This window comes from Corvus moneduloides, chromosome 1, assembly GCF_009650955.1.
Source record: "Corvus moneduloides isolate bCorMon1 chromosome 1, bCorMon1.pri, whole genome shotgun sequence".
NCBI classification, from domain to species: domain Eukaryota; kingdom Metazoa; phylum Chordata; class Aves; order Passeriformes; family Corvidae; genus Corvus; species Corvus moneduloides.
The window spans coordinates 154,873,002-154,899,898 of NC_045476.1; the positions used below are offsets into that span (position 1 = coordinate 154,873,002).

The following is a 26,897-nucleotide window of genomic DNA, read 5'->3' on the forward strand; positions in this document are numbered from 1 at the left end:
TTTTAACTAGGAATCATTGCAATTATGTAAATTGCTATTACTGCATTGCTTGCTTTTAAAAATTAAAAAAAAATATAAATTTTAGAAATTATAACTTTTGTTCATCTACTTACTGAAACTATTGTTTGAGGCAAAATATGTCATTACAAGAAAAAGCTAAAGGAAGAGACTCCTGTTTGCCTTGTGTCCCTTCAACCTTTCCTAATGGTTGGAAGCAGTGAATCAAAGGTAAAATGAACTGACTTGCCCCAGTTTGTTTCCATGCAACTTAAAGCTGCATCATGAATGTTTAATGTTTACTCCCATTGGTCACAAAAAGCTTTTTACACACTGAGTATGTTTCATCTAAGAGACCTTTTCTCTTAAAGAAAGCTGTTCATACATCTTTCAGCTTACGGGTGCACCTGGAGGGCACAAGTTTTGAGTCCAGCTTCCTTTTTTGGCCAAAAAAAAAAAAAAAATCACATGTGAAAATAAGTTGGAACCAAACTGTGACTAACTTGAAGTAAACAAAAGTTAAGCATAAACAAGAAAATATATACTACTTTATCCATGACAATCATGACCTCAAAAATGGAACTCTAAAGAGGCTGGAATTCTGACCAATTTCAACAGATTAGGCAACAGTCAAAACATTGGAGACAAAGAGCTTTGGAAAGGCTGTTGAATAGATGATTTTTTTAACCTGACCAAGCTTTAGCCTTCATTAACCAACCTAAGAGGACAGGACAGACTTCTTGCCACTTAGGCTCAAAAATCCCTTAGCAATATTCATGATGGGCAGATGGGTGGTTGTATGCACTTCTGAAGACATTAGCTTTTTTCTTGTGAGAACCCATTAACCCTAACACAAAGCCTTAACAAGAAAGCTTTATTCTAACAAGTACATTTGTTTTAAAATACTCAAATCTAAACTTGAAGCTTAATTACACTGTGCATAAAGTCACCCTAGAGTAACATCTCAACCAGCTTCTTCATTGTCTTTATAGATGCACACCGCAAGTTCAGCACTTTCACCCTAGCTGGGAACATACATGAACAAGGCTTTTTCTCCTACTCCTAATTTTGAAAGCCATGTTAAATTAGTAAGATTGCCAACAAAGAGAACATGTTGGGAAGAACAAAGAGTCTCTGAAAACAGGCAGCCACTTCAGAGAGAACGGCTAAAACCCTTGCGGAAGTGCAGCTTGAGAAACATGGACTTTATAGCTCTGAGTGAGGCCGGCCTCAAGCTTACAATGAAAGATTAAAATCTGTTCGTCTAAATCAATTATCCGTCCTGAGCGCACGTCGTGCACTTGAGCCCAGCAGTCTGGGGAGGGCTTTGCATCACGGTACACACTCAGTGACAACATTCATTTCTCCAACATTTCAGCTTAATAGCTAAAACATTTCCTTGACTATATTCATAACCAAGGCTCCTGCCTCTGCAGCAGCTCCAGAAGAGCTACACATGAACTCTTTACCTTTGAACCACAGCGACTAACACTCACACAGAGCTGCTATTCTCCCTGCAAGACAACCTAGATTTAAAATGGATACACATTCACAATAGCCTCCAACGGAAATGTGCTCTATTGGAATCCAGTGATTTTGCAAACTAGCAGAAAATGAAAAAGCATTAAAAACAGGGGTAATCCATCACAATATGCACTTTAAGTATTTACTAAATGTACTTTGGATTTAATTTATTTATAACAACTCAGCGTTCTGGACTTCCATCACTATATTGTGTAAATATAACAAAATCTTACTCTAAGATTCTCATTTCAGCACTCTACTTAATATCTGCTTGAAAGAAAGGGAGATTTTTTTTATTTCTACACAAGTACAAAGGTGAGGATGATTTCTCAGCAACATGAGTCATTATATTCTTAAATGACAGTTTCCAATCCTACTTCTGAAACTGTTAATCTGGTCATATCTCAGTGCCAAATTATCTCAGATTATTCAAATGCATCATTACTCTCTTGACGCAAATAGTTTAATCCAGTAATTTATCGGGTTTTTTAAAATCATTGTAATACTTTTACTATGGGTTTGCATACGTAAACAGTGAATATAAAAGATGACCGGTCTGAACAATAAATAAAACCCCTTACTTTTTAAATTTTTTTTTTAAATAAAATCCCTCACTTCTTCATGGATATGTACCAGATGTTCCCTAAATATGCCCAGCACAACACACCCAGCTCCTCTTTGTCCACCATACATTTCTTCCTCTCTACACTCACTCTCCTCAGCCCACTCTGGCATCCTCAAATACCAAATGAGTAAGAGGCTGCTCTGAGGGTGGCTAAGTCAAGGCTCCCCTTGCGCTGGCTGAGCAAATGGCACTCCTTGTGAGTCCACGTCTACAAGTACACAGGACATACAACTTCATCCTCTCCTCAGAGATGCTTGGCTTCTAGGGGGACAAGGCTTGGAAGACAAGCACATCTGATACACATCTCCTTTTCTTGCACAGCCAGGATAACCAACCTTCAGTCATACAAAATGACATCTTCACACTTTAGACTTTCATCAATGCTCCAAGTTTACTTTAGAGAGCTTGGCCTCATCACAATATGGGGAACTACTGGGGTGGGAAAAAAAGAGACCAAACCATTATTGCCTGCCTAAGTCCAATTTCTGTACTTAGAGGACTTGTCAGGACAGCAAGCACTGTTCTGCATTTCTTTCGCACCTCCATCACATGATTCAAGTTTTTAAAGTGACCCTAAATAAAAGATTCAGTTACATTTTCAAGTATCTGACCCCACTATGCCTTTCTGGACTAATTACAAATTATGCAAACCAGGCTTTGCATATTGCCTGGCACCCTGAAAGCCTACAGTCTATACAAGCCAAGCTTCAACACTCCAACCCCTGCTTAACCCTGCAAAACCAAATACACTTAGCAGGTGTGTCTGGGCCTAAGTAAGGGCAGAAGCTGCTCCTGCAGATGAAAACACATTAACAATGCTATTTATCATGCTCAGCAGAACGAACACCAGCTCTGCTTCGAAACAGAACAGTGGCAACACCAATGGCTGTTACTCTCAAGAGAAAATGGACCCAGTTCACAGGCATATCTTTCACTTTGGGGTGGGCTGAAGTGACCCCAGGACAAACACTCATTGATGTATTCTTTAGTGTTTCCATTTAGCAGCTCTACCAAGGGAGGGGACTGGTGTCAGAGAAAAAGACAACCCCCCTCCTCACCTCCAAATCTATTTTGCAAAAAGCCTATTTTTAGCTCTCAGCGAACATGCCAAGATGCACAGCACTGCTACTGTAGTAATGGCAGCCACAAACCCGACTGCTTGTTTGTCATCCATCAAGTACTCGCACAGGGTTGCATCGAACTGCAAAACAGGCTCAAATACAGCTCCAAACTGAAGTCCCAGCCAGCTCCCTGATATTAGTTACTATAGAAACCAGTCCCTCGGCACAGGCGTTCACAGCAGGAAATCATGCAGATTTCAATTTTACATAGTAATAAATGCTGCGGGAGAGCAGAATTTCACAACAATTGCAGGGGCTGATTGTACAAACCCAGACCTCTTTTACCCCACGACACTATGGATGAATGTGCCCATGCAGAAAATTGTCACTGCTCCTAGTTTTGAAGTGGTTTCCACAAAGCTTGAGTTGGGATGGCTGCTGAAAAGGTCATAGCATTTTTCAATGGCTTCATTAGATTGGAAAAGGTACTTTACACGCAAGAGGCCCATGTGAAAACAACAAAAAAAGCACCAACTGCAAAGCAGTAGGAGGATTTAAGCATATATGTAACTACAGAGAGTCCAAACATTTTACAGGAAGTACTATCAGGTCACAACCCAGGGCTCCTTTGGAAACAGCCCATCTTCGTTTCCTTCTCCACCCTGTCCAAAAAAATAAACCTGAATGGAGGGCAGGTCACAGATTTATTTGTAGAAAAAAACTGTTGTAGAAAGCACAAAGACAAGAGGGAGGACTCTGAGCCCTGAAATGAAACAGTGAGGTAACTATATTATTTTAACTTTTCAGAAGTAGTTCTACAGGTTGGACTCCATCATGTGTGGGAGTGGAAGAGGAAGACACACAGCGAAATGCACTTCTTGTCCTAGGCAGATGGGGACTCTACCCCACCTCTCTAAATGAGCCCATAAGCCTGAACAGTGCAGGTTTTACTACATGAACCGGGGAAGAAAAGAGCAGGGAACTGCTTCACTGAAGAAAACTAACGTGAAGGGAGGAGGGAAGGGGTGAACAGCTTGCACAGCAACAGGGACAAACATTTGTGCTGGCAACACCCGACAAATCATCAAGCAAACAGAAGGACAAGAAAATTAAGAAAGCTGGTCTATTTTTAAGCAAGACCTCATTATTACCATGAACATGCACTGCTTCCTGGGGAAGCAGCAGGTATGCAAACATGAGATGAATCATATCACCGAGTAAATCACCTGGCAGTATAACACTAGTTTGCATGGACGCACACAGAGTGAACGTATACGATCTACGGTCCTGACACCTACAAAAATGTGTGGAAGAGCATTTTTCTGGGAGGCAGCCTGAATTAAGGAGAGCAAAAAAAAACCTGTTAGACAATGCAAATGTCACTGCTGCTGCTGAAAATTACTTTTGGTTTTGCTTTTGTTAATGATTAGATGGAGCTCCATTGTTATGGACACTCCACTCGCAATTAGTCTGCTGCAGCTCATAATTTCACTTTTTGTATAGGTCCCTTATGTCATTAGAAACAAATATAATTTTTTTCCAGTCAGGGTAGGAATAGACAGAGGGAACTGGAGAAGACATCCCAAGTGAAAGCACACATTTTATACTGCAGCCTTTGCACAAATTGTCTGATACAAAGGAACTTCACAAGTGGTTCAAGGATGTGTGGACTGGAATGCAATGAGATTGAGTAAACTGCAGGACTCTGGTCAGGTCTACACTCACACCCCTAGAGTCTGGTGAGTTTGCAAGAAGCCAGCTGACGGCACCAATCTGATACTTCACCAACATGTGTCTTCTTGGAAGCCACCACTGAGGTGACCAACAAAAAGACAACCCCCAAACCTGCAGTTCCAGACAGCTGAGGCACAAAGCGTGAGGCTGCAGAAGCTCAGCAACTGCTCTGCAGCCGCCACAGTTTGTTATGGGCAAGGTCCAAGGGACAAGAAGCACCACCCTACTTCACAGAAACCTTGCTTAGTCTGAGCTGATTTTCTAATTCTCTTCCCACACCACACAGAACAAATAAATATATTGGCAAATAAATATTTGGCAAATAAAAAAAGATACTAAATAAAACTCAATGGGAACAGATCTTCAGCTACCTTTGCTACCCAACTGGTGACAGATTAAAACTAAGTAAGTAAGAGCTGCAACAACTCTCTTGTTGTGGTTACTACAGCATTTTAACTGTGTGCCAACTAGTAATTTATCACATCAAAAGGCTGCCTGAATTAGCCTGAAAGGGGATCTCCCACCACAGAAACATGTGCTACACTGGGAAAACCAACCACCAACCAAAACCTCAGCCTCCACTTTCAAATCCACATCCCATCATCAAAAGTATGTTTTTGCATCTTTGATTCTAACCTAATAAATTATCTGAAGGAAATCCTCAGAGCCATTTATGATTTATCCTCATTACTTCTCAAACTGGATGTTTAAGACATCGAAAGTCTGTTTCTGCTGCCAAGACTTAGAAAATTCTTTACAGCTACAAAACCAGTACTTAGTTACAGAAGTGTAGGTGCTCTGCGTGAACATGCCCCCAGAGATACAAATTCATCATGTAGCTGGAAACAACAATCCATCCATTCCAAGCCTGCAGAAAAAACAGGATCTGATATTCTATCCTCCTAAAAGCAACACAGCTGTATAAGTAAGAAGAGAGGAAGAACTACAACCAACTGTATGAAAAATTAACTCTGAGCTGTTCCCTATCCCCAAAATCCCAAAGATTTCCAATTCAGATTATAGTGAGCACACTTACACTTGGTCATGTGAAAAAAGTCCAGCCACTTCTTTCTTAACACACCTGCCCACTCCTTGGATGAAGTATTAAAGAAGCTTGTTTGCTTCTTCCTCCCTCACTCTTTTTTTTTCTCCCTCACAGAAGCTGGCTTTGTATTCAAGTTTTCTGTTTAGCACACACAATCACCTGGTAGCTTTACTCCCTTTCCTAACAACATTTCAGTCTCTTAGCAAGCACCTTAGCAAGCTCAAAAAAATACTGGGTTGTAGGGCAAATGCAAACTACACTCCTGCGTCACTCTCTGCACTGTACCAAGGGGCAGCTGGCTATGTAAGTTACTATAGCAATTATTTTTGTCTATTGCCCTGAATATTTCTCCTTAGTTAGGAGAAAGCAGCACAAATGTTGTCAGTGACCCTGAGCTAGATTTCATCTTGACCTCAAGGGAAAAAATAAGGCATAAATAAATAATATTTCTTTATGCTGAAATGCCTGCACTCACCCAAAGAAAAGAAAATGGCCATGTTATTTTTTATCTGCAGAGCAGCCCTTCCAAGCCCCTAAGTATAAAATCTAGTAATTAATAACCAAACCACTTGTCTTGTGTTTGAGCATTTAAGACGCTCATCCCATTTTGACTGCTCCAGCCAAACAGGTTCACATCAGAAGCAGAGTTCTCAGGGCAACACACTTGTTGAAAGGCATGGACCGACATTTGCTACTTGTCTAGAGAAAGATGGGAACACGGAAACAGAGAATAACACAGCACAGCCTTTGTGATCTGCAGTTTTAGCTGTTGTAAAACAGAATATCCAAGTTCCATTTCTCCAAATGCAACAGATATGTAATATGCATCCAGCTGCAAAATTATCTGCCAATGATTCTGAATTTGGTCCTGTGTTTTGCATCATCTTCATGAAAACATATTGGAAGACTGAATGGTTCATTTAAATACTTTTCTTCCTGATTATTTTATATATGAAAATCCACAAAGAAAAAATCTGGACTGTGTTATTTTACTTCAAAGACTCCATAGGAAGAGTAAGTACTTATTACAAAGTCATACCTTAACTGACAGGAAGCTCAAACAGAGGTTTTGCTATGAGTATGAGCATCTGAAATTAAAGAAGAGTCAGAAAGACAAAGGAATTGGACAATGAGAATGCCCTTCCTCTTGTGACCAGCTTTATTTTCACTCTGAAATTAGGCACCGCTCACCATCACAACTCCCCAGTCCATAGCCAGGAGCAAAGCAGTTTATTTAAAAAATGTTATACAGCTTTTAGGTCTACTGCTGTAGATTATGGTGTCTTTCCCCTCCCCAGGCTTAACTTCTGTTTCATTTTTTTTTCCCCACCATGAAAATAAATAAATTTTTTAAAAACACCATTCAGTACTGTCCATTACATTTTGCTGTGGCACCAAGGATTTACCATGCCTTGGGTCACACTGTGCCGTATTTGCACTGAGCAAGATACTGGTTCAGGAGGCCTAAGCACACTTACTTGGAAGATAACAGATGCTAATTCCAGCCCTGCGACACTTTGAGCAGCTTGTCACCTTGTAAAACCACTTCAATACATACCATATAGATCCTGGCTAAAATAAAAATGTATCACCCAGACTACGGACTATCTGAAGGGGTACTCACACGGTACCTGGAGCAACACAGTTGTAGAGTCTGCCCTGGAACACTGATCTGCAGCAAAAGTACTATTTTAAGCAGCCTTACTAAACATGAAGAGCAGTCACTGAGTAGTGCCATGTAAGAGCTACCTGATGCAGATACTCACAAATATTAATCAAATTTAATTTTCTAAGTAAAAGTGTTAAGCCATATTTACATTTTTGTGTGCTGTTGAAGTTTAATGACACCTGAAAAAAGTACAGGCACTTTAATGCAGCACTTCTACACTGATAAATCCTGCCACTCGAAAGGATAACATTAAAATTACTATGCTGATTTTGGATGCCCTGCTGCTCCTGCATGCCATGCAGACATAGGCTGAGTTTTGCTTCCAAGTCTACTCAGTGTCCCTTGGTAGCTGGCTGACCATCCACAGTACTTCCCTCCCCGACCTCAGACCCCTCAGTACAGCAGAGAAGGTCTCCCTCTCAAGTGGAATTTCCTGCAACTCGTCAGTAGCTCTACATTGCCTTAAAATCCTCTCAGACGTCTGTAAAATGAAAGAGATGGAAAACATAATAGATGTCAGAGTTACCAAAGGCAGGGAACACATACCTCTAGTAGCACTTGCCAAGAGGGAACTTCAAACAGCACTACAATCCACGGAATCCAACTGGCCAGAGAAAGCTGTGTGATATGCTGACACCCTCTTGAAGTGATTTAACTAATCTGCTAATATCAAACACACCTATGTATATGCAAAACCCTTCAATATGAATGAAAAACAAAAAACCACAAGACTTGAGTATCAGCTGCCTCATTAACAATCTCACTTTGAAGATCAATTTTAAGCTTGGGTAAATCAAAGCTTTTAGATCATCTTTCCATAAATTTTAATTTACACCTGTGCAGATGCAGGCAGGCACGACTGGGGCAGGGTTTTATCCATGGAAGCTGCCAATGGTGTATTAAGTGGATACAGAAGAAGTGTGCATGTCTTCACATCAATCTCCCTCATAACACAAGGAGGATAGTTACTTTTCACACCTACTTTTTCAAGTTCCTGAGCTCTAGTACTTATCTACAAAGGACATTCAAATGCAGCAGAGGCAGAAGAAGACTAGCATACAAAAAGCAAAGCAATTTACACACATCCTTTTACGTACTGTTGAAACCCACCTTATAATCATATATCACATTTAAACGTACAGTACGTGGGATGCGCAGTTCTTGCCTTCAAAGGAGACTATACTTGTATTGCACAAATAATCAGGTAAACAGCTATTAAATGAACTTAGATTTAAATTTCTTCCATGTTTCAGAACTGATTCTGATTCAGAATTATTACTGATGGAGGTAAAAACATCAAGAATCTCAAATATTGACAGTAATAAGCCATGTGAGAAAAGCCTGAACTGAAACTCATGAGCATACATCTCCCCAAAAGGAAACTTCACTTTTAAGGTATTCCAGAGTTATTATTAATACTATTTAAGGTATATTAAGGATTTAAAGGTACCCTGAAGTACCTCATTCATTTAAGACTTTGTGAGCATTCTCTTTAATACTCATAGTGAGAGATAATACAGATTCCACTGGAGACTACTGAGTTCTGCTGGGCTTTATGCCAAACAGATGCAGCTTGAATAAAACAAACTGCTACATAGATGTCTCTATTTTGTCAGAGCTCAAAAATCAAAATATCTGAAGGAATTTTGTTTTCAAAAATCTCTGATACCAGCAAAAACAGCACACACTGCTATACAGCTAGCATTACTAGAGAATTAGCAACATAACTTGACAATCTCCCCCATTCAAATGATGTTTCTCAGATGACCAGACCCACAGAAACCCAACATTTTGGTGATACATGCATCAGAACCACTTTCCCTGTGTTTTCACTTGTCAGGCTAAAATCAAAAAGCACTGAACTGAGGGAACAGAACTGAGGAAAAAAGAGACTGAACTTTGGGTTGATACACATCTAAATGGAGAGACAGCAAAGGAGGAAGCAAAAGCTGAAATGAGCTGGTTGGGAAATTAATTTGTGTATTGAGTCACCACAAAACATCAGGTACTTCAGGTTCAGGGCTTTTCCTACTTTAGAAGCTACAATGTGAAGAAAATACAGCAAAGTACAGGTTATCAGATTCATCCAGTCATAGGTTTTACCATAGGCAGAGCTCCAATTATGCCTTCTATCTGAGCTCCAGATGGGAACGTGAAGATTAACATCATTACCATTGCAGAAATAGAAGGAAGTAAATGGCATGGAGAGAACGATGCACCAAAAGAGGAAAGACAAAGCTTGGGAACAGCAGTAATGCCACACAAGGTAAAGATACCAGTTGGAACACGGACTAGCAATGATGGATATAAGCTCCCATTCTTGAACGCTTGGTGACTGAAACGGAGATTGTCTCCCCTTGTGTGTGTGTGGACATGTACATCCATGCAAACACTTTTTCTTCTTTCAGAGCTAATGCTGATGCAAACAGATTAAAGAGTAGCCAGAGTGCTTCTGTTGACTGATAAAACACTTTCATCAGCTAGATCAGTGAGTCTTAAAATAACAGGCCACTTTCTGTAGTATAAGCAATTACAAATTAAAGGCAGCACCCAGCTTCACAACACTTTAGTCATCCTAACAAGGAACTAACGTTGTCCCTCCAGAGCAGGCACCTGCTTCAACATTTGCATATACAGTTAGGTCCCAGAAGTAGTATTTGGCTCATGCAATGATAAACCAGCCTTATGATGTAAAATATACCAACCTTCCTGCCATTGTCATGGGAAGTGCTACATGAGTCTCATATATCCCCAGAAACTGAACATGAACTTGCCTGACTTTGGTTAATCTGTTAACTGTAAACTTTGGTTTATCTGTTAACCCTCTAAACAGTGTGAAACACAGCCAGGTGTTTGATAATTTTATAAACTGGATAAGTAACAGGCAAAATTTAACAAAGAATTTTTCACGTTAGGCAACCCCTCAGAGGGAAAACAGCCTGTCAAAATTGCCACATCAGAGAAGGAAAATAGTAAGTTTGTTCTGTTTCAGTTTTGGAATACAATTCTTTATACTGATGGCAAATTACATTTTTACTGAATTGTGCCCTCATAAGTCATAGGGACTTTTGCCATCACCTTCCATAGGGTCAGGTGTTTATCCCTGTCCACAGCAAGGTAGAACCATCTGTATTTGTTAAAGGACCAAGGTGCAACCTCAAAGGTAAACTTGAATGGGCACAAATGGAAGTTAGGTTGGGAGGAAGATCAGAACCACCAGCTAACCCAGAGCTTTCATTCATTGCCCAGAACATCACTTTCTAAAAATAAAACCAAAATTCCTTTCTATCCTTTCAGTCAGGGAAGGCAGAAGACAGAACAGAGGAGCTATACAAATTTGGCACGCCTGGATTCACAGAGCTCCTTTTGTAAAGGATGTGTTCGAAGAGATAAGACACAACACTTGTTGGACATGGTCCAAATAATACAGCAGAAAGTGTAAAATACCCTTCAAAACCCCACACAAGCCATTTTTGTTTAAGAGTGGGAGAGTTTCAGTCATTCTGGTATCTCAAATGCAAGTCCTATAAGCCTGCCAGCATAGCTAGAAGACAAGTCTGAATCATTTTGGTAGTTTACTTTATTTCCCCTTGGGAAAGCAGAAGGAATAGAAGAGAACATGCTTGAAAGAAAGACATGTTAGCAATCCAAGTTCTGCCTTGGGTCTCATCCTCAGTTTATTCCACTTTCTGTCATGCTTACTATTTTATGTGAGTAGATTACCTATAATTTACAGTAGGTATGCATATAATGAGGAACTTCTTATCAGAATGTAAACATTAGCTTTAGACAGGAAAAAAAGAATTCTTCCCTCTTGCCATTCTCTTGGTACTCACTCCAGCAGCTGCTACTACTCCTGTTAGCCAGAAGTGAAGGGAAGAGGAAGTCTGGCTGAGCTTGCACTCTGCTAATGGGAATGAACACTCTTCACATCAGCAGTATTACTTTCTAACTCTCCAAGTCAAATGCCAAGGGCACACTAGGACTTTAAAAAAATGCTACAAAACCTTTAAGGTTAAAGGTGACAAAAAGTTGTTCCCTCAGCAGTGATTTATCTGCACTTTGGATTTACTCTTCAGCAGCAGTCCAAGGACAGTGACCATGGGGAATGCCCTACCACTGCAGGGACATCTGCACATGATGCTGTGGTCACCAGGCATCCAGCATCAGAGAGAAGCAGCCTTTTGTCTCCTTCCAACTCAGCAATCTGGACAGAATGCCAGCTGCACTATTTTGGCTCTCCATACTCTCCAACACGCTTAGACTGCTACCCAGAGAAGCCCACAGCCCAGGAAAACTCATTTTGACCAAGAATGTCAGACTTAAGGGGGAAGGACAAGCAAAGTCTTTGCTCAAAGATGTAAGTACAGGTCATGGTCATCATTACTGGCAGAACCCAAAGGCCACAGCATCAGCCAGTATCTGCTCTGTCTCCAGCAGCCCTACAGTTATTTATTCCAGCTGAGTATCAAGCCTTTTACATTTATACAAGGTACAGAAGCGACAGTGAATACAGATTTCTGTAAATCTTGCTTTCAAATATTATTCATCAACGTATAATTCAAATGGTAATTAAGAAGTGTTCACATGATTGATGACACATTTAAATTACAGGTTTCCAGCATTTTTTTTTTCAATAAAGACAACTTCCTTTTTCACGTGCCACTTTTTCAAAGTGCAAGTCCATCTAACAGATGTCTCACAGATCTGCTTGTCAATGTAACAAGTTAAAACTTCTTTTTATTACGACAAATGGTATAAACCACACAGTGTTCTGTTAAACTCAATATTGACACATCTGCTTACCACGTGTATTAGTAGCCATGTCAGCCACTTTCTGAAAGGCATCCAAAAAGGCAGCAGCTGCTACTACTGTAGTCCTGAAATGCATACAGATAACAAAACATTAGCAGTGTCTCATTGATGCCTATTTAATTACTGCCAAAAACATTTAGGCTTATAAAGAATAACACTGTGAACTTGCAGAGGCCACAAAAAGTATTCTCTTTTATATCTGAACTTAGCCTTTTCCCTCCTTCATTTCTTAATCCCTTCCTCGCTTTGTGTTAGCACTATGGACTTGGAGGCAGCCACGCTAATTCCATGCTGAGAATTGCACAGGACAGGTGCTGTTTCAAAAGAGCACAGCCACCCTCCTTCTAGCTGATTTCCTCTGATGAACTAATATTAAGCAGTCAAACATGAAAAACAAAACTAACACACATTATACTTCACCCATTAGCGAACAAATTACAGCCACTGCTATTTTCAGGGAACATGCGTATTTTAAGAATAAACATGCACAAACTTCCTTTTATCTAGGATCCTGGCCAAACAATTTCCTGCATTTTTCATCTGTGGAGCATGAGCATCCCTTGAAACAGAAAATTTCTTGGAAATCAGACTGATCTGGAGTTCTTTGACAAATGAAAAAGTGGGAAAGAAGAAAAAAACCCCTCCATTTCAAGAAAAAAAACCACAGAGCTCAAACCCACAGAAAACACCAATCCCCAAACCCCCAAAACAAACAAAACCCCTTTCTGATCCACTGCTCCTCCAAGCAGGACCCTTCCTGAGAGGTACACCAGCAATCTCAGACTTCATAATCCAAAGTGTCAACCTCACTAGTCCAATCTCCCTCCACGTCTGAAAGCACACACAGACCACACATCTGTTCAAGTGGACAGCAAACGTGAGTTACAATTTTCCAGACACATTTGCTCCAGATAAGCAGGCCCCAGAGCCCTGAACACCTCAGGTCAGTCCAGATTTCTGAAGGTTTTTAGTCTGGTTGACCCAATTAAAGTGAAAGTAGGCTAGGGCTCTACAGGTAAAGCACAATTGTGCCCTCTCCACAGTTACCTCATGGTTCTGTTTCTGCACATCTTTTCTAACAGTAACCGATTTTCTCTCCTGATGGTGTCAGTCAGCCTTTTCAAGCGAAATCCAGAACAGGGACTATCAACTTCACTTTGTTTCAAGAGCTCCTTGCTTGCCTCAAAAACCCCGGCAGACCTGCAGGGAAGCTGATCCTCAGCCAGAAAGACCACAGGACTGCTTAATTAGGTCAGATTTTATGCAAGTCTCACTCCAAATATGCTCAAGGTACAGAGGATGTAACTGGCAGCGTAGTAAATGGCCTACTGACAGCACAAAAGATTTGAACACACACACAGAAAAAACCACCCTATGCATGAGAGGACCAAGCAAATGCATAAGGACTCTCCTCCACATGCTCAGTAGATTAAAGGAAGGGCAGACCCCACCAACCCTGACAGCTAGCTAGCAATATTGGGCCCTGGAACCAGAAAATCTTTTCTGGGATTTTCCTTAACAGTGTTTGTGATGTTCATCTTCCAAACTTGTGGGTCACACTGTTATTCATGTACCATGTTGTTAATTATTAATTATATTGCTAATAACAAAGTTCCATTTCCCCAGTAACAAGATCCAGGAAGACCTGGCTCCAGCTCAAATGACATCTGCTGTCCTTTATCAGAGCACACAGAAATGAAACAGCAGCAAAAGGCTCACATTTGCTAGAAACAAACAGCAAATCCTCGAACACAGGCTTTCAAGCTGCCTGCTTGCATGTTCCTGTAGCACTGCACTGATTGAATGCAACACCACAGGACCGGGAAATAAACAAAACTATCCCTCATGCCATCCCAGAAAGCCTGTGTTTGAAGAGTACAAAAGGCTAGGAAAGTTCTCCATTTCTCTTCTTTCTCTACTTTCTCTGCATCTTCCATACTCCACTGATAGCTGGGAAAAGAAAGAAACCACACGCAAGTGTGGCATTTTAGGCAGGGTGTAGCAGAACAGCATTTTCCAGCTGTTTAGGGCAAATGAAGCTAACTCCCAGCTTCTTTGGGAATGGTTCATAATGCAACACAGAACCACAAACCAGACTGTCAATAACCTGTTGCCACTACAGCTGCTGGGGAAAAAACCTGATGCTTTGGAGAACAGAGAGGAGACTGTGATTTGGAGAGTGCTGTGAGGAAACTGAGCTTGCATTCGTATTAACAGAAACAAATTTTACAAATGAATGAATTCTAGAGATAGAATTGGTCTGAGTGTGATACTTACGCCATATACTAAAAAATCTAGAATGCCATTTTCAAAGTATACCCCAAGCCCTTAAGTTTTAATCATCACCAATGTATGATCCAGCTAAGCAATTTTTTTCATTTTTAAGTCAGAATAAAATGCTGTTAAGGCTACCGAAGATTTCTTAGTATTTCAAGCCATCTTCTAACATAACCCCTCTGTATTCTACACTAATAAAAGGGCAACACAGACCTAACTCCAAATGTGTGCTCACTAAAGAACAATAGACTTTCTAATTTTCCATGAAAATCCATGAAACTTAGCTCATTTTATGTTTATTATGTATAGCTGGTGGTAGATTATGAATTTTCCTAAATATATTAAAACACCAGTAGTAGTATTTGAAAAATTACATGCAGGTATTGACTATGTAATATGCACAATTTTACTAGGACCTGCTTAGAAAATTATCCTTGCAAAAGCTGCATTTAATCTTAATGTTTGCAAATCCAAGGAACTGTAGGGGATCTTGACTGTGTAACGTAAAACTTACCGAAGCTGAGACTGCAGTTTCCCAGCTTTATTTATAAAATCTTCCCACACTGGGTAACTTCCCTGCAAGAAAAACAAAACACAGTAATGAACACTTAATTTGAGCATTCTGATTTTAATACTATAGATCAAATTAAACTAGATGTAAAACAATAACTAAGACTACTAAATCCTAATCCGTGAACACCAAAATTGAATTCTGAATCCAGATGAAACAGCAGGTCCTCTGATGAGGCTTCAAAGTTTTTCTGAATAGAAACCCTGGGCAAGAGGGATTTCAACTGAAGCAGCAAAAATAAATGCCTTGCTTTGGATGGATACTGCAAAAACCAAGCCCACTGAAAGTGAGGTACTAGGATATTGCAACAGCATGGAAAGAGAAGCTCCCAAAACTAAAGGCAGCATCACAGTTGTTGTCTACCAATGGATCATCTGTGTTTTTACCAGGTTCAAAGCCTGTATAATAAAAGTGTGATTTGACCAAGAGACAACATCAAGCACTGCCTCAAGATAACTCTGTAATCGGACACAGAAAAGCACAGTGACAGCTCAAGACAACCAACTTTCCCAACAGCTGCCTTGTCACTGCAAGACCTGTTTCCAAAACAGTCAAAAGCCTTGGAGACAATCTCTGAATTGAAGCTGACAAAGCAGCATGGCACTGAGTGTATACAAAGTGCTTAAGAAGGTTTAATTCTTCTGGACCTCGAGTTTCCTGTAGAATTTTCCCCATTTTTTTTAAACTGGATTAAAAGCACAGGTTTTACTTAGAATATGGACACCAAGCATTCTTGCAAGTCGTGATGTTTATTTTCCAAAGTTAAAAAAAAAACAAGATTATTTTTTAGACCAAAATTGCTTTCTGCAGAGCAAGTACAATTTTTCCACTAACAGCAAAAGTGTGGTAGAAAGAAACCTCAAAATTTCACTTTGATTGGAGTCTAGAGAGTAAAATAAAATATCCCTGCTTCCTTTAATAAAGGTATAAGACTTGCTGTTACCAGAGCAACAACACAATATAACCCAGATAAGGCAGATCCTCAAGGCTAACATTACCCCAGCTCTGACTGGCAGAGGTTGCAAGCAAGTGCAGTTGCTTGTAGCAAACTCAATCCACCCTTATAAACTGGTCTGCTTTTTGTAAGTAAACCAAAATCTATTGCCCCCACTGCCGTGAGAGACAGTGTTTTGTTTTCAGGGCAAAGACAGGACCTTCCCCAAAAGCTGGCAGACAAATTCCAGCTCCTCAGTATACCCTGGTAAGGCAGCTCCCAGAAACCTGCTCAGAAGCCTGCTGGTAGTCTACTCTCTGTATTTTTCTGCAAGGCTTGTGGGTTTTTGCTAAAAGGAAAAGAAAAAGGGAAAAGACCCCAAACAATGCAAAGCAGGTGTTCATAAGCCTTGTTATACCTACACATGACAGAACCAGTGGCAAATACAGAAGGGGAAAGAGAAAATAGCAGTTATCTGGGTGGCAAGACCTAGAATATAAAGTGCTTTGTGCTAAGCAAAAAACTGTCAGACATTTTAAAAATGAAAGAAACCCACCAATTATTTAACAGAGGCAAAAAATGCTATTTCCTTAAACCTATTAGTCTTACTGCAATCCCTCCTCTGAACCCTGTCTCTCAATGTCACCTGCATGCTGTTCATGCATTATGCACATGTATGCTAGGAGCCCTGAAAGCCCTGACAATCACCAGCAGGGCCCAAGGCTTTACGGGATACTCCAGCAAAATGCAAGCCGGCAAGCAGGCGATACCAAAGCAGCCTGATTATGTTTCCATCTCGCTGGTGTATTATCCAGCTAAATGCACCTGATGGCTCCCAGGAGATTGATACCAGCTCTGCGTTTAGCTGCTTTCCCAGGGAAGCTTAAGACACTCCTATCAAAACACAGCTCAGGAAGAAATTCCCCTTTTTTTTTATTTTGTGGTCAGCCTGGCAAGCAAAATTGGAGAAATCAAACATTTCCACAACTATTTAATTCTTGTCTATAAAAATGATGTTTTTTTCAAACCAAGCCTGCTCAAATAAGCTGTAACAGTTCATTTTATTAAATAGTTTGCTATATTTGTTTGCTTGAAATCAACGCAGTTTGTTTACCTGGGCTCCCCATATACTGGCCGATAGCACCTGATCTCATTTCGACAGTAGAAAAATGGAGCTTTTTGTGGTTCTAACGTCACTGAATTAATACCTTGGCTGGTGGATTTTGTTGGGGTTCTTTTTTTGCTTGTTGCTGCATTTTTGAAGAAAACCTTTCAGCAGTTTTACATCAGTGATATGAAGTCCTGCATTATCTGCTCAGCTTGCCATATCTTGTTATCTCTAATAAACTCAGCTGAAAATAAGAGGCATGTACTTCATCTGGGTTCCAGAATAATTTTCTCTCACTTTTCCCTGCTGAAGCCACATCCACAAGTTCATCTCTCCGTCAGATCAAGAAGTCACGCTCTAAATTGTGTCATTCCTTTGAGCTTTTCCTAAGAACATTTCCACCACCCTATCTCTGCTGAAACCAAAACCCCCTTCATTCCTACCTACAGCAAAAGTGCAAAACACCTACCACTTCACAAGACCAAATAACCAAGGGTTTGTCCCATCTCCAGCACCTAGGAACCAAGGAAGCCATTTAGTGATGCCTGTGGGGACAAACCAGGGAGATGGCAGGAATAAAACTAGTGCTGTAAATCTGCACAGTGCCAGTGCCCTGGGCAGCAGCAACTCCTTCTCCAAGACCTCTTCGTGTGCCACCTGGAGCATGGCAGCCCCGCTGTGTCTCACCTCCAGCAACAGTTCTTGCTTTTGTCAAAGCAGAGTCAAGAGAAATGTTAACAGTGGTGAAAAACACACACATCCTTGATTCAACATGTATTACTTTCTCAATTTAAACACAAAGAAACAGCAGGTGGAATTTGATATCTTTGTTCAAGATGTGCTTTTGCGACATAAAGCCACTTCTGAAGAATAATAACACAGTATTTTTAATGCTGCCTCTCCCAGAGCTTCCTCTGCTCCCTCTGCAATTTCCAATTTCAGCTGGCTGATGCAGAAAATAATTTTTCCCCCTTTTAAATGTCAGGGTTACTCAGGCCTGGTGTTATCTGTGAAAGCAGGAGGCCTCCCCCAGGTCCAGTCATGCTTAGGGAAGAGCCACAGCAGGATTCTGGGTTGCAAATTCCCATTTAGCTCTTCATGGATTGAAAAAGGGATCGATTACAGTGAGGGTTTGTCTTTTTTTCTTAAAAATTGCTAAGGGATTAATCCAAGGACTATTTTCCCCAAAATAACTTTGTGCCCAATTATTTCTTCATCATCGAATGAAGAAATTTGACCTGTCCTCATCTGAATAGATGTTTCCCACTGCCATATGACACTCCATGGCGTCAGAGCCCCTGGAGCTCCACAGTGGGGCTCTGCTGCCCGCCCAGCACGTCACCATAAGTAAGCTGCAGCATGCCATTATCCTACCCCATTGCTTAATTAGTGGGCGTACAGGTGATTAGTCACCTGATCCCACGGCCCAGCTCCAGCTAATCTCCACCAAACACAGGCAGGGAAAACACGGAAAACACCTTTCTGCCTCAGGGCTGAGAAACAAACTGCTGCCTCGTGCCTTGTCACTCAGGTAGCCAGTCCACAATTAGGGACATGAAACAACTTCCCCTCAGGGACAGAGAGTGTGTCTGGAAGTGCCAGACACCAACACCCAAACCTGGGCGGAGTCCTCGAAAGCCACAGCTCCTGGACTGCCACGGGGAAAAGGGCGGACCATCATCGTTCAGTGAAATCCCATCTGACACCCAGACGCATGGACGTGGGCAGATGTCTTAATTTTTGTCCTCCTTCCTCACCATTCAAATCTATTTTAATTGGCAATAAATTTCATCTTCTCCACTCAGGTCTGGTTTGCTTGTGACAATAACTAGTAAGTGATTTCCTTGTCTTTGTCTCAATCCTTGAGCTTTTTCTTACTATTTTCTCCTCCATCCCATTGAGGAAGAGGAGATAAAAAGCAGCTGGTCAAGGTCAGCCCACCACACCAGGAAAGAGCAGGCAATGATCACCAAGATGCAGCTTTGGAAAAAGAATTTAAGCCTTGGTTGGAAATTTTTTTCTTTCTGGTGAACCAGCACAACCGCCCCGCATAAACACAACACTACAAAAGATTTATGGAAGATAGTTTTTTCCTCTCTTTCAGTCCAGTGATCCCACAGCAGGAGTGAGAAGAGACACGCATGAGAAACTCAGTGATTTCTCAATAAAGGAAGGGTAGATTTGCAGCAAAGTATCGTATTTTCTGAAATTGTTATTGATGACATCTAATGGCAAGAAAGAACAGGTACCCAGATTGTTGTACCTAAGATTACAACTTGAGTATCAGCAGCCTTGAGTTTTAAAATGTTCTGTCACTCCTTCTGCCAAGAAGTTATGATTCTTCTTTTTCCACTAAGCAAAAGGATGCTTACTTTATTAATTTATTTACATGCACCCCAATTCCCATAGACAAGACTCATTCCATCTTCGAAAAACCCTTGACAGTGTTCTTTTAAGTGCTTTCATTTATCTGCTTTCATTTATCAGTAAGGCTTTCCAGCCTTATTACCAGTTCTTGCTGGGACATCAAGTACAAAGGCAGCAGTAACAGTTTGGAATCTTGTTCAGAGCAACAGCCCATCTAAATTTCTGGGGCAGGGGGAAAGAGACAAGGAGGTGCTCTTCAGTAAAGCAAATCCAGAATCTGATTTTGGCTGTTTCAGCTAGAGAGGTAAGAGAGAGAACTAGGAGAAAGCAGTGCCTTGTTTTTAGCTCAAGGGTTATCAAACCAAGACCTGTATGGCTTCCAGGAAAGTACTAACAATGACTAACTGCAAGACTTCAATGAAATGGGGAAAAAAACAACTACACAGGCTACAGGAGTTAGAACTTCTCCACCTCAGTGTAGTTGTTCAGCTATGATAAGCTAAAAAGCTGAGTCCCAAACACATAACAGTGTTACAGAGCTCCACACCCTAGTAACACATCCAAATGCCATACATCTATTTTTGGAACAAAAATTGTAACTTGGCTTGTGCATGTGTCCTCCTACCCCTCCAAAGTAAATTATGCTGAAAACAAAAGATTTCTTTTTATATTTTTACCAGATAACAGAATCACAAGGATTATTATGAATGTCTCATTTCTGTGGCATTCACTACACTACCTCCAAGTAGCAAAGAGACTTTATTGTGCTAGACACCACACAAGGTCACAGATGTTACACACAAAGAACGGCAATCAGCAAGTATGGTTTGCACACAGAGACTACCACTTTTCCACAGTTCTTTAACAGACAAAACCAGGAAAGAGTGGAGGGGAAGAGGACAGGAAACAGTAATAGTCTGAAAAAAAAGAGGGAGGGGGAAAAAAAAAAATAAAAGAGGGCCCCAGCCATAGATGTCTCAACACATTTGGAAGACACAATTGTTGACAGTCAGCTTTCCTTCTCAGGTAACATCTGGCACTGGAAGTTTTTCCTCTTTCCTAGAAGAATCAATAGTCAACTGGGTGAAAGAACACTCGGCCAGCCATAACTGCAAGAATTACAAAGTGCTACCAGACATTAATACACCCTCTGTTCAATCCACTCATTTAGCCAAGTCCATGACTCATGGATAGGACTGCCTAGACCCTTAACAAGTCACAAAAGGTCTTGCAAAATACAGGTGAGAATACAGAATTAGCATCATTGTGCCTGAAGTTCATAATTGCTCTTCTCCATCCAAAAAACTTCTGCTTGTTGGCTTTTCCTCTTTCTAGTGTGAAAAGCATCAAGGGCCTGTCTCATGAGTATTTCTAGGCTGCATCTAAAGTCTCAAATCTTTCAACGCACTGAAACAGGAATTTTGCTGGCAAGAGAGACTTCACCCTTTATAATGACACAGATATATACACACCACCTATTCTATTACTCCTTGGTATTACCCACCTCATTTCGAATACACAGAATCACAGAATGGTTTAAGTTAGAAGGGACATTTAAAGAACATCTAGTCCATGCCCCCTGCCAGGAGCAGGCCTATCTTTCACTAAATCAGGTCATTCTCAGCCCCATCCAAACTGAACATGAACACTTCCAATAATGGAGAATCCACAATTTCTCTGGGCAACCTTTTTCACTGTCTCACCACCCACACTGCAAAATAAATCAATTTGTGTCTAATCTAAATCTCCCCTACCTACTCCCTCTTTCTTGTATTCAAAACCAGAACTCAATCAGCCAAGTCCCAATACTGATTTCAAGAGCATCCCATAGCCCGATGTTGTCCATCATCTGTTTTCCAGGGGTGCAGGACAAGAAACAATCAGTTTTGCTTCAGCAGAGAAGTTTCAGATTGCACAACCCATTCAACTATAAGACCAGGTAACAGGCAACTCTGAAAGCTTCCTTCACTTCCTTTCACTAGAGCTCTTTCAGGAAGAGTAACACATTTATATAGACGTCTTGCAGAAATACTCCCACAAAACAAGGAAAGAGACCACCTGACTTCAAAGTCTCATCTGTCTTTCTAAGATAAAGATACTGCCGTGCACAAAGGAAGTTTGAGCTTAGCTCCATCAGCAAAAGGGACTCTCAATTTGTGCTAAACCCTCACTGGGCCAGGAATGAAACGGCATCAACAGCAAAAGACATGAACTTCACAGGATTTCACAGCAAGAGCTGAACACAGACATTACTGAACGGGGGAGCAGACAGGTACAGATTCAGGTCTGAGAGATTATACTGCATGCAGGTGAAAGTAAAGGCACATCAAGGATCAGAATAAGATGTCATTTAACCAGTAACTACCCTTCAGGAAAGAAAGCAGGGGTAATTAAAATCAGAGTCTTGTATCCATACATTTACTTCCATCATTTCTGCCTCTTGTTTAGGGAACGGCAGGATTAGAAACTAGTTTCCCTCAGCATGCACAGTATAAATAGGCATGCCAAGCTTTGCTTTTCAAGGTGATACATTATCACAACATTGAAAATTATGCCACAAAACACTACTGAAGACATCTTACATGCTATTAAAAAAACTGTCAACTGGATACTTCTATGTATCACAGAACCACTTGTTTAGTATTTTCAAAACTGTTTAGTTTTTAGTGTTTAGACGTTAGGACAATAAAGAAAACAGATAATGGCATGAAAAAAATCAAGTCTAAATCTTACACAAGGAAGTCCAGAAAAGGGTATTCACACCACTGGGGTAAAAAACCCAAACAACAACACCACCACAGATACCCATTTTTTCTACATTCCTAAACCATCTGAAGAACTCTAAAGAATGCCCACTTCCCTTAGTAGCAGCGCTGAAATGCAGCACTACTTTGCAAGAACACACATATTTATTACACCATTTAAAGGGGGAGGGAACCTAAGTCTGGTACCATTCTGTTGTCAGAGCTCTGGAGCCTTTAATTTGTATTATAATAACGCCTGCACTGCATTAGTCTATGTTTAAACATCTCCAGTGGAGGATACCAGTTGCCCTATGGTTGTGACTTTAATTTGTAGTACAGCAAGGACCCATGAAAACTCATCCTGGCTTACAAATCCAACTTAGGAGCCTCCTTCTTTGTCAACAGGGACCATGTCAAATCTGTACTGTCCACAGCTCAGCTTCATGGTTTGTAAGATGAAAAAAACTCAGCTCCAAAACAGTCACTTCACAGTTTAAATCCAAGACTGGGTAATTAGCAAACAAAAGTTAGACTCATACTGTGAGAAAATACATCATGCATAAACAGTCTCTCCCTCTCTAAACATAGGAAGTTATTCACAAGATGGGGGGGGCGGTGGGAAACAACTAGCCACACTTCTGAAGACCTTTTATCCCATGCCACATTAAAAAAGCTGGACATTAAGTAGTCTTCCAGAGGAAGCATATAGTTCCACATTCTTCCCTACAGGTCTGAACAAGTTTGCAAGCCTAAATAGCAAATTTCTCCTCAGAGACTCATCAATACTGCCTTGGATCCACTCAATCATTAAGTGGCCACTGTTCACACTCAGAAGCTATTTTCTAAACCTACAATATTTCAGCTGGATGAAAACAAAGATAATTAAAATATCAGGAGGCAGTCATTCAAGTTAATACCTACACAGGATAGCCTCAAGCCAACAGCCCTGTGTTTGTAACAACACCAACCCCATTGGGGTCTCATCACTTCTTCCCAAGCAAGCAGAAACCCTAATTTCTGACCACCCACTCAACACAACCTCCATTCCACAAGCAGTAATGTCAATCTCCAGGAACCAAAGTACTAACAAGCATTTGAGTTGACAACAAAAGTATCTCACTGGGAGAAAGGCAGCAGCCAGGTACCCAAGTTTTCAATGCTTAATTAACTTTGCCTCTTGACAGACAGTGAAGTGCAAGTACACTATTGCAGGCTACCTTCTCTCCATTTCACTCATGAGAAGATAAATAATCCCTTTCAATCTCCAAATCAGACCCCTGGTTTGCTCATGCATCCATGAGCATCCATGTGGCGTGCTCACAGATGGTACATGGATGTTCGGAGACATCACCAATACAGCTTTATTAACAAAAAATCCCGAATTGTGCCTCTACACAGAGGGCTTCAGAGACACTACACAGCATACATGTGACTTTTGTGGCAAAAAAAAAAAAATATATATCTTATGCTTGGGTGAGAAGCACGGTGGTAGTTCATGTGGAAGACAAAACGAGAACAAATGTGAACCTTTCTGTACCATGAACCAAGTGTCTCTAGTTATACACTCATCAGTAGCATTGTACACACCAACACAAGCTCATTCCCGCAAGAGTGGTTTGTTAAAGGACGACCGTACTCCAGCTAGCATCCTAGGATTAAAACCAACTACACATCACTTATGGTTGTTGACCAGAAGAGTGTAAAGTACGAGCTCACACAAAACAGACAAATTATTCATGATCAGCTTATGGTTAAGATGTTCCAGTCAGGCTTCTCCACTAAAAACTGAGAGAGGTTCTGTAGTTTCAGTTACAGAAGAGGAGTTCAGGACACTTTTGTTCAGAATTTATAGTAATTTGTAGATGTCATCTCTTCTGCCTACAAACACCGGGTTATCACAGTGGTGAACAGCAACACATCTTTATCAGTAAAAACAAAGTGTTATGTATGTGAGAATAGAAACCTATTATACTGGGAGCTTAAAAAACATCCCCTCATTAACGCCATGTTGTAGATGCACCCAATTTCTTCTTGTCCTAGGGGGAGGGAGTAGAAGTCACTAAACCTGCAGCCATAGCTTGCCTTTCTGTAAAACGGGAGCCATTCTTTGGAGCCAAGTCACACAGAGAGCACTTTGAAGATGAAAGCTGCTATGGTCTTAGCCACAAAACTACTAGACATTTTGTCTCCAATCCTTCCAAACATCTTAGCATCCAAGCTATCTCAGCCCAGCAGGAAGAATTCCATCAATGTCCTTAAAGGTCAGCACAGATCCCAGCAAACAAAGTAGTGCTTGGCACCTTACAGTATCAAGGTAGACATAATTTTCAAATTGAAAACATACCCTTGAAGATATATGTAGCCTAAAGAGACTACTTCATTCTGAAGAGTAGCCCCTTTATGATACTAACTCAAACTTCTCTGTAGTCATCTTCGCATGCTCTAAAGTAGACCAAAAAGCCTTTTTTAGATTTAGTTCCTATTTTGCTCTCTGCTTATCTTCAAGACCACACTGTCTTTGGGTAGACCATGAACCTTAAAAATGTTCTTCAGAAGTTGAAAACACATAGCATGCTGCTATGCACAAGTTTCCATTCAGAGATTCATCAAGAATACTCCACCAACTCTTGCAACTCCTGTACTTCAAAAAAAAAAAAAGGCAAAAAAAAAGTTGAGCTTTTCAGGTATTTTACAACAAATATTTGGGTTCAGTTCATGCAAACTCAGAGCTCAGGAAGGAAGCAGTAACCTCCACTGAATATGACCCTCTGTTAGGTATTAACCAGCACTAAGCCTGTAATTACACAGACTTCTTGTTCTCCAACATTTGTTCAGTCAATTGTGTTTCATGCAGCACTGCACAACTCCTTCCACACTTACAACCTCACAAACTTTACTATGCAGTTCTTGGCATCCTGCCAGGTCTAAGAGGAGTACTCTTAAGAGATATTAAAAATCCTTGCCCTGGGTGTATGTCACAGGATAAGCCAGCCCCATACACACTTACGTAGCAAATGTTCAGCAGTTGTATAAATTGTTAACACTCACACGAGTATTTGGATCAAGCAAACATGTGTTCCTAAAAAATAAACTACTCGTGAGTAAGTATGTTCCCAGCTATGCCCTGTTCCTTGAACCCCAGCATTTAGGCAGGCATGCAGTGGCTCTCTTCCTGCACCATCTTCAGACTTTGCTGCATGTCAATCCCTCCCCCTCCAAGATGTTTACAGAAAGATACTGCAGCTGCTTGGAAAAGGCAAGAAACCCAGTGTATGCAAACCAACGGCCTGAGCAAGCAGGTTGTCGGGAGGCAGAGGGGGTAAGAAACCGGAGCAGCCAGCTACGCTCCAAATGCCTCAGTGGTAAAACCTTTAAGGAACAAAAAAAAGCGGCAAGAAAAGCAGCAAATTAACTCATTTAAGATTTTTTGTGAAGGGGAAGAAACACTAGTTTGCTAGGTTCGAGATAGATAGTTGTCCTAAAGACTGTTGTGTAAGGGACATGCCAGTGCAACATGGCAGGTGTGCTTCCTCTCCAAGCCTGTCTGTTGCACACAAAACCATAGAATGGTTTGGGTTGCAAGGGACCTTACAGATCATCTGTCCCAACTCCCCTGCCATGGGCAGGGACACCTTCCAGTAGACCAGGTTGCTCAGGGCTCCATCCAACCTGCCCCTGAACTCTTCCAGGAACAGGCACCCACCCACAACTTCTCTGGATAACCTGTTCTCAGTACACTCACAGTAAAAAAATTTCTTGTTTATATCCAACTGAACACTGCCATCTTTATTGAAGCCATTCTCCCTTGTCCTGTCACTACACGCCCTTGTCAAAAGTCCTCCTCCAACCCTCTTGTAGACCCCTTTTGGTACTCAAGGTGTAATAAGATCTCCCTGGTTCACAGAGACCTGCCTCTCAAGCCTGTCGAAGTCCCTCTGGATGGCATTGCTCCCCTGCAGCATGGTGACTGCACCACACAGCTGGATGACATCATCAAACCTGCTGAGGAAACACTCAATCCCACTGTTAATGTCACCAGCGAAGATGTTAAACAGTGCCGGTCACAATGCATGACACATTCATTTTTCCTTACAATAGTTATCATCCTTAACAGCTGGATTGAAACAAGCCCTTAAAATCATTCAACTGAACATTCCTAACCTCCACAGAGATCTCAAGCTTCAAATAAAGCACAGCTGGGGAAGAGCTGTTGCACTACAACATGTCACACTAAAATAAATTTGCCCAGGTTCTCTGCTACGTGTGTGCTGTCCCTTGGATTAATACAAAGGCTGAGGACTTGCAGCTGTACTTGATGTAGTAACTGTCTCAGCAGTTCTATTTGTTCCATCAAATACTTTTTTCCACTGAGTTTATATTATTTGTGTGAATATCACAAGGCATTCACAAGCAATCAGGGATACTT

General features: G+C 41.0%; 1 protein-coding gene across 20 annotated transcripts in view; it reads right to left on the reverse strand.

The window, feature by feature from the left end:
• MTSS1 (MTSS I-BAR domain containing 1) overlaps positions 1–26,897 on the reverse strand; it is a 126,479-nt gene that overhangs the window by 94,114 nt on the left and 5,468 nt on the right. For all 20 annotated transcript variants that reach the window (XM_032132962.1, XM_032133018.1, XM_032132955.1 and 17 more), the window contains exons 3-4: positions 15,262–15,323; positions 12,462–12,535 (exon numbers count right to left, since the gene is read on the reverse strand). In XM_032132962.1, coding sequence (XP_031988853.1) covers positions 12,462–12,535; positions 15,262–15,323 — 136 coding nt within the window. The remainder of the gene's footprint in view (positions 1–12,461; positions 12,536–15,261; positions 15,324–26,897) is intronic.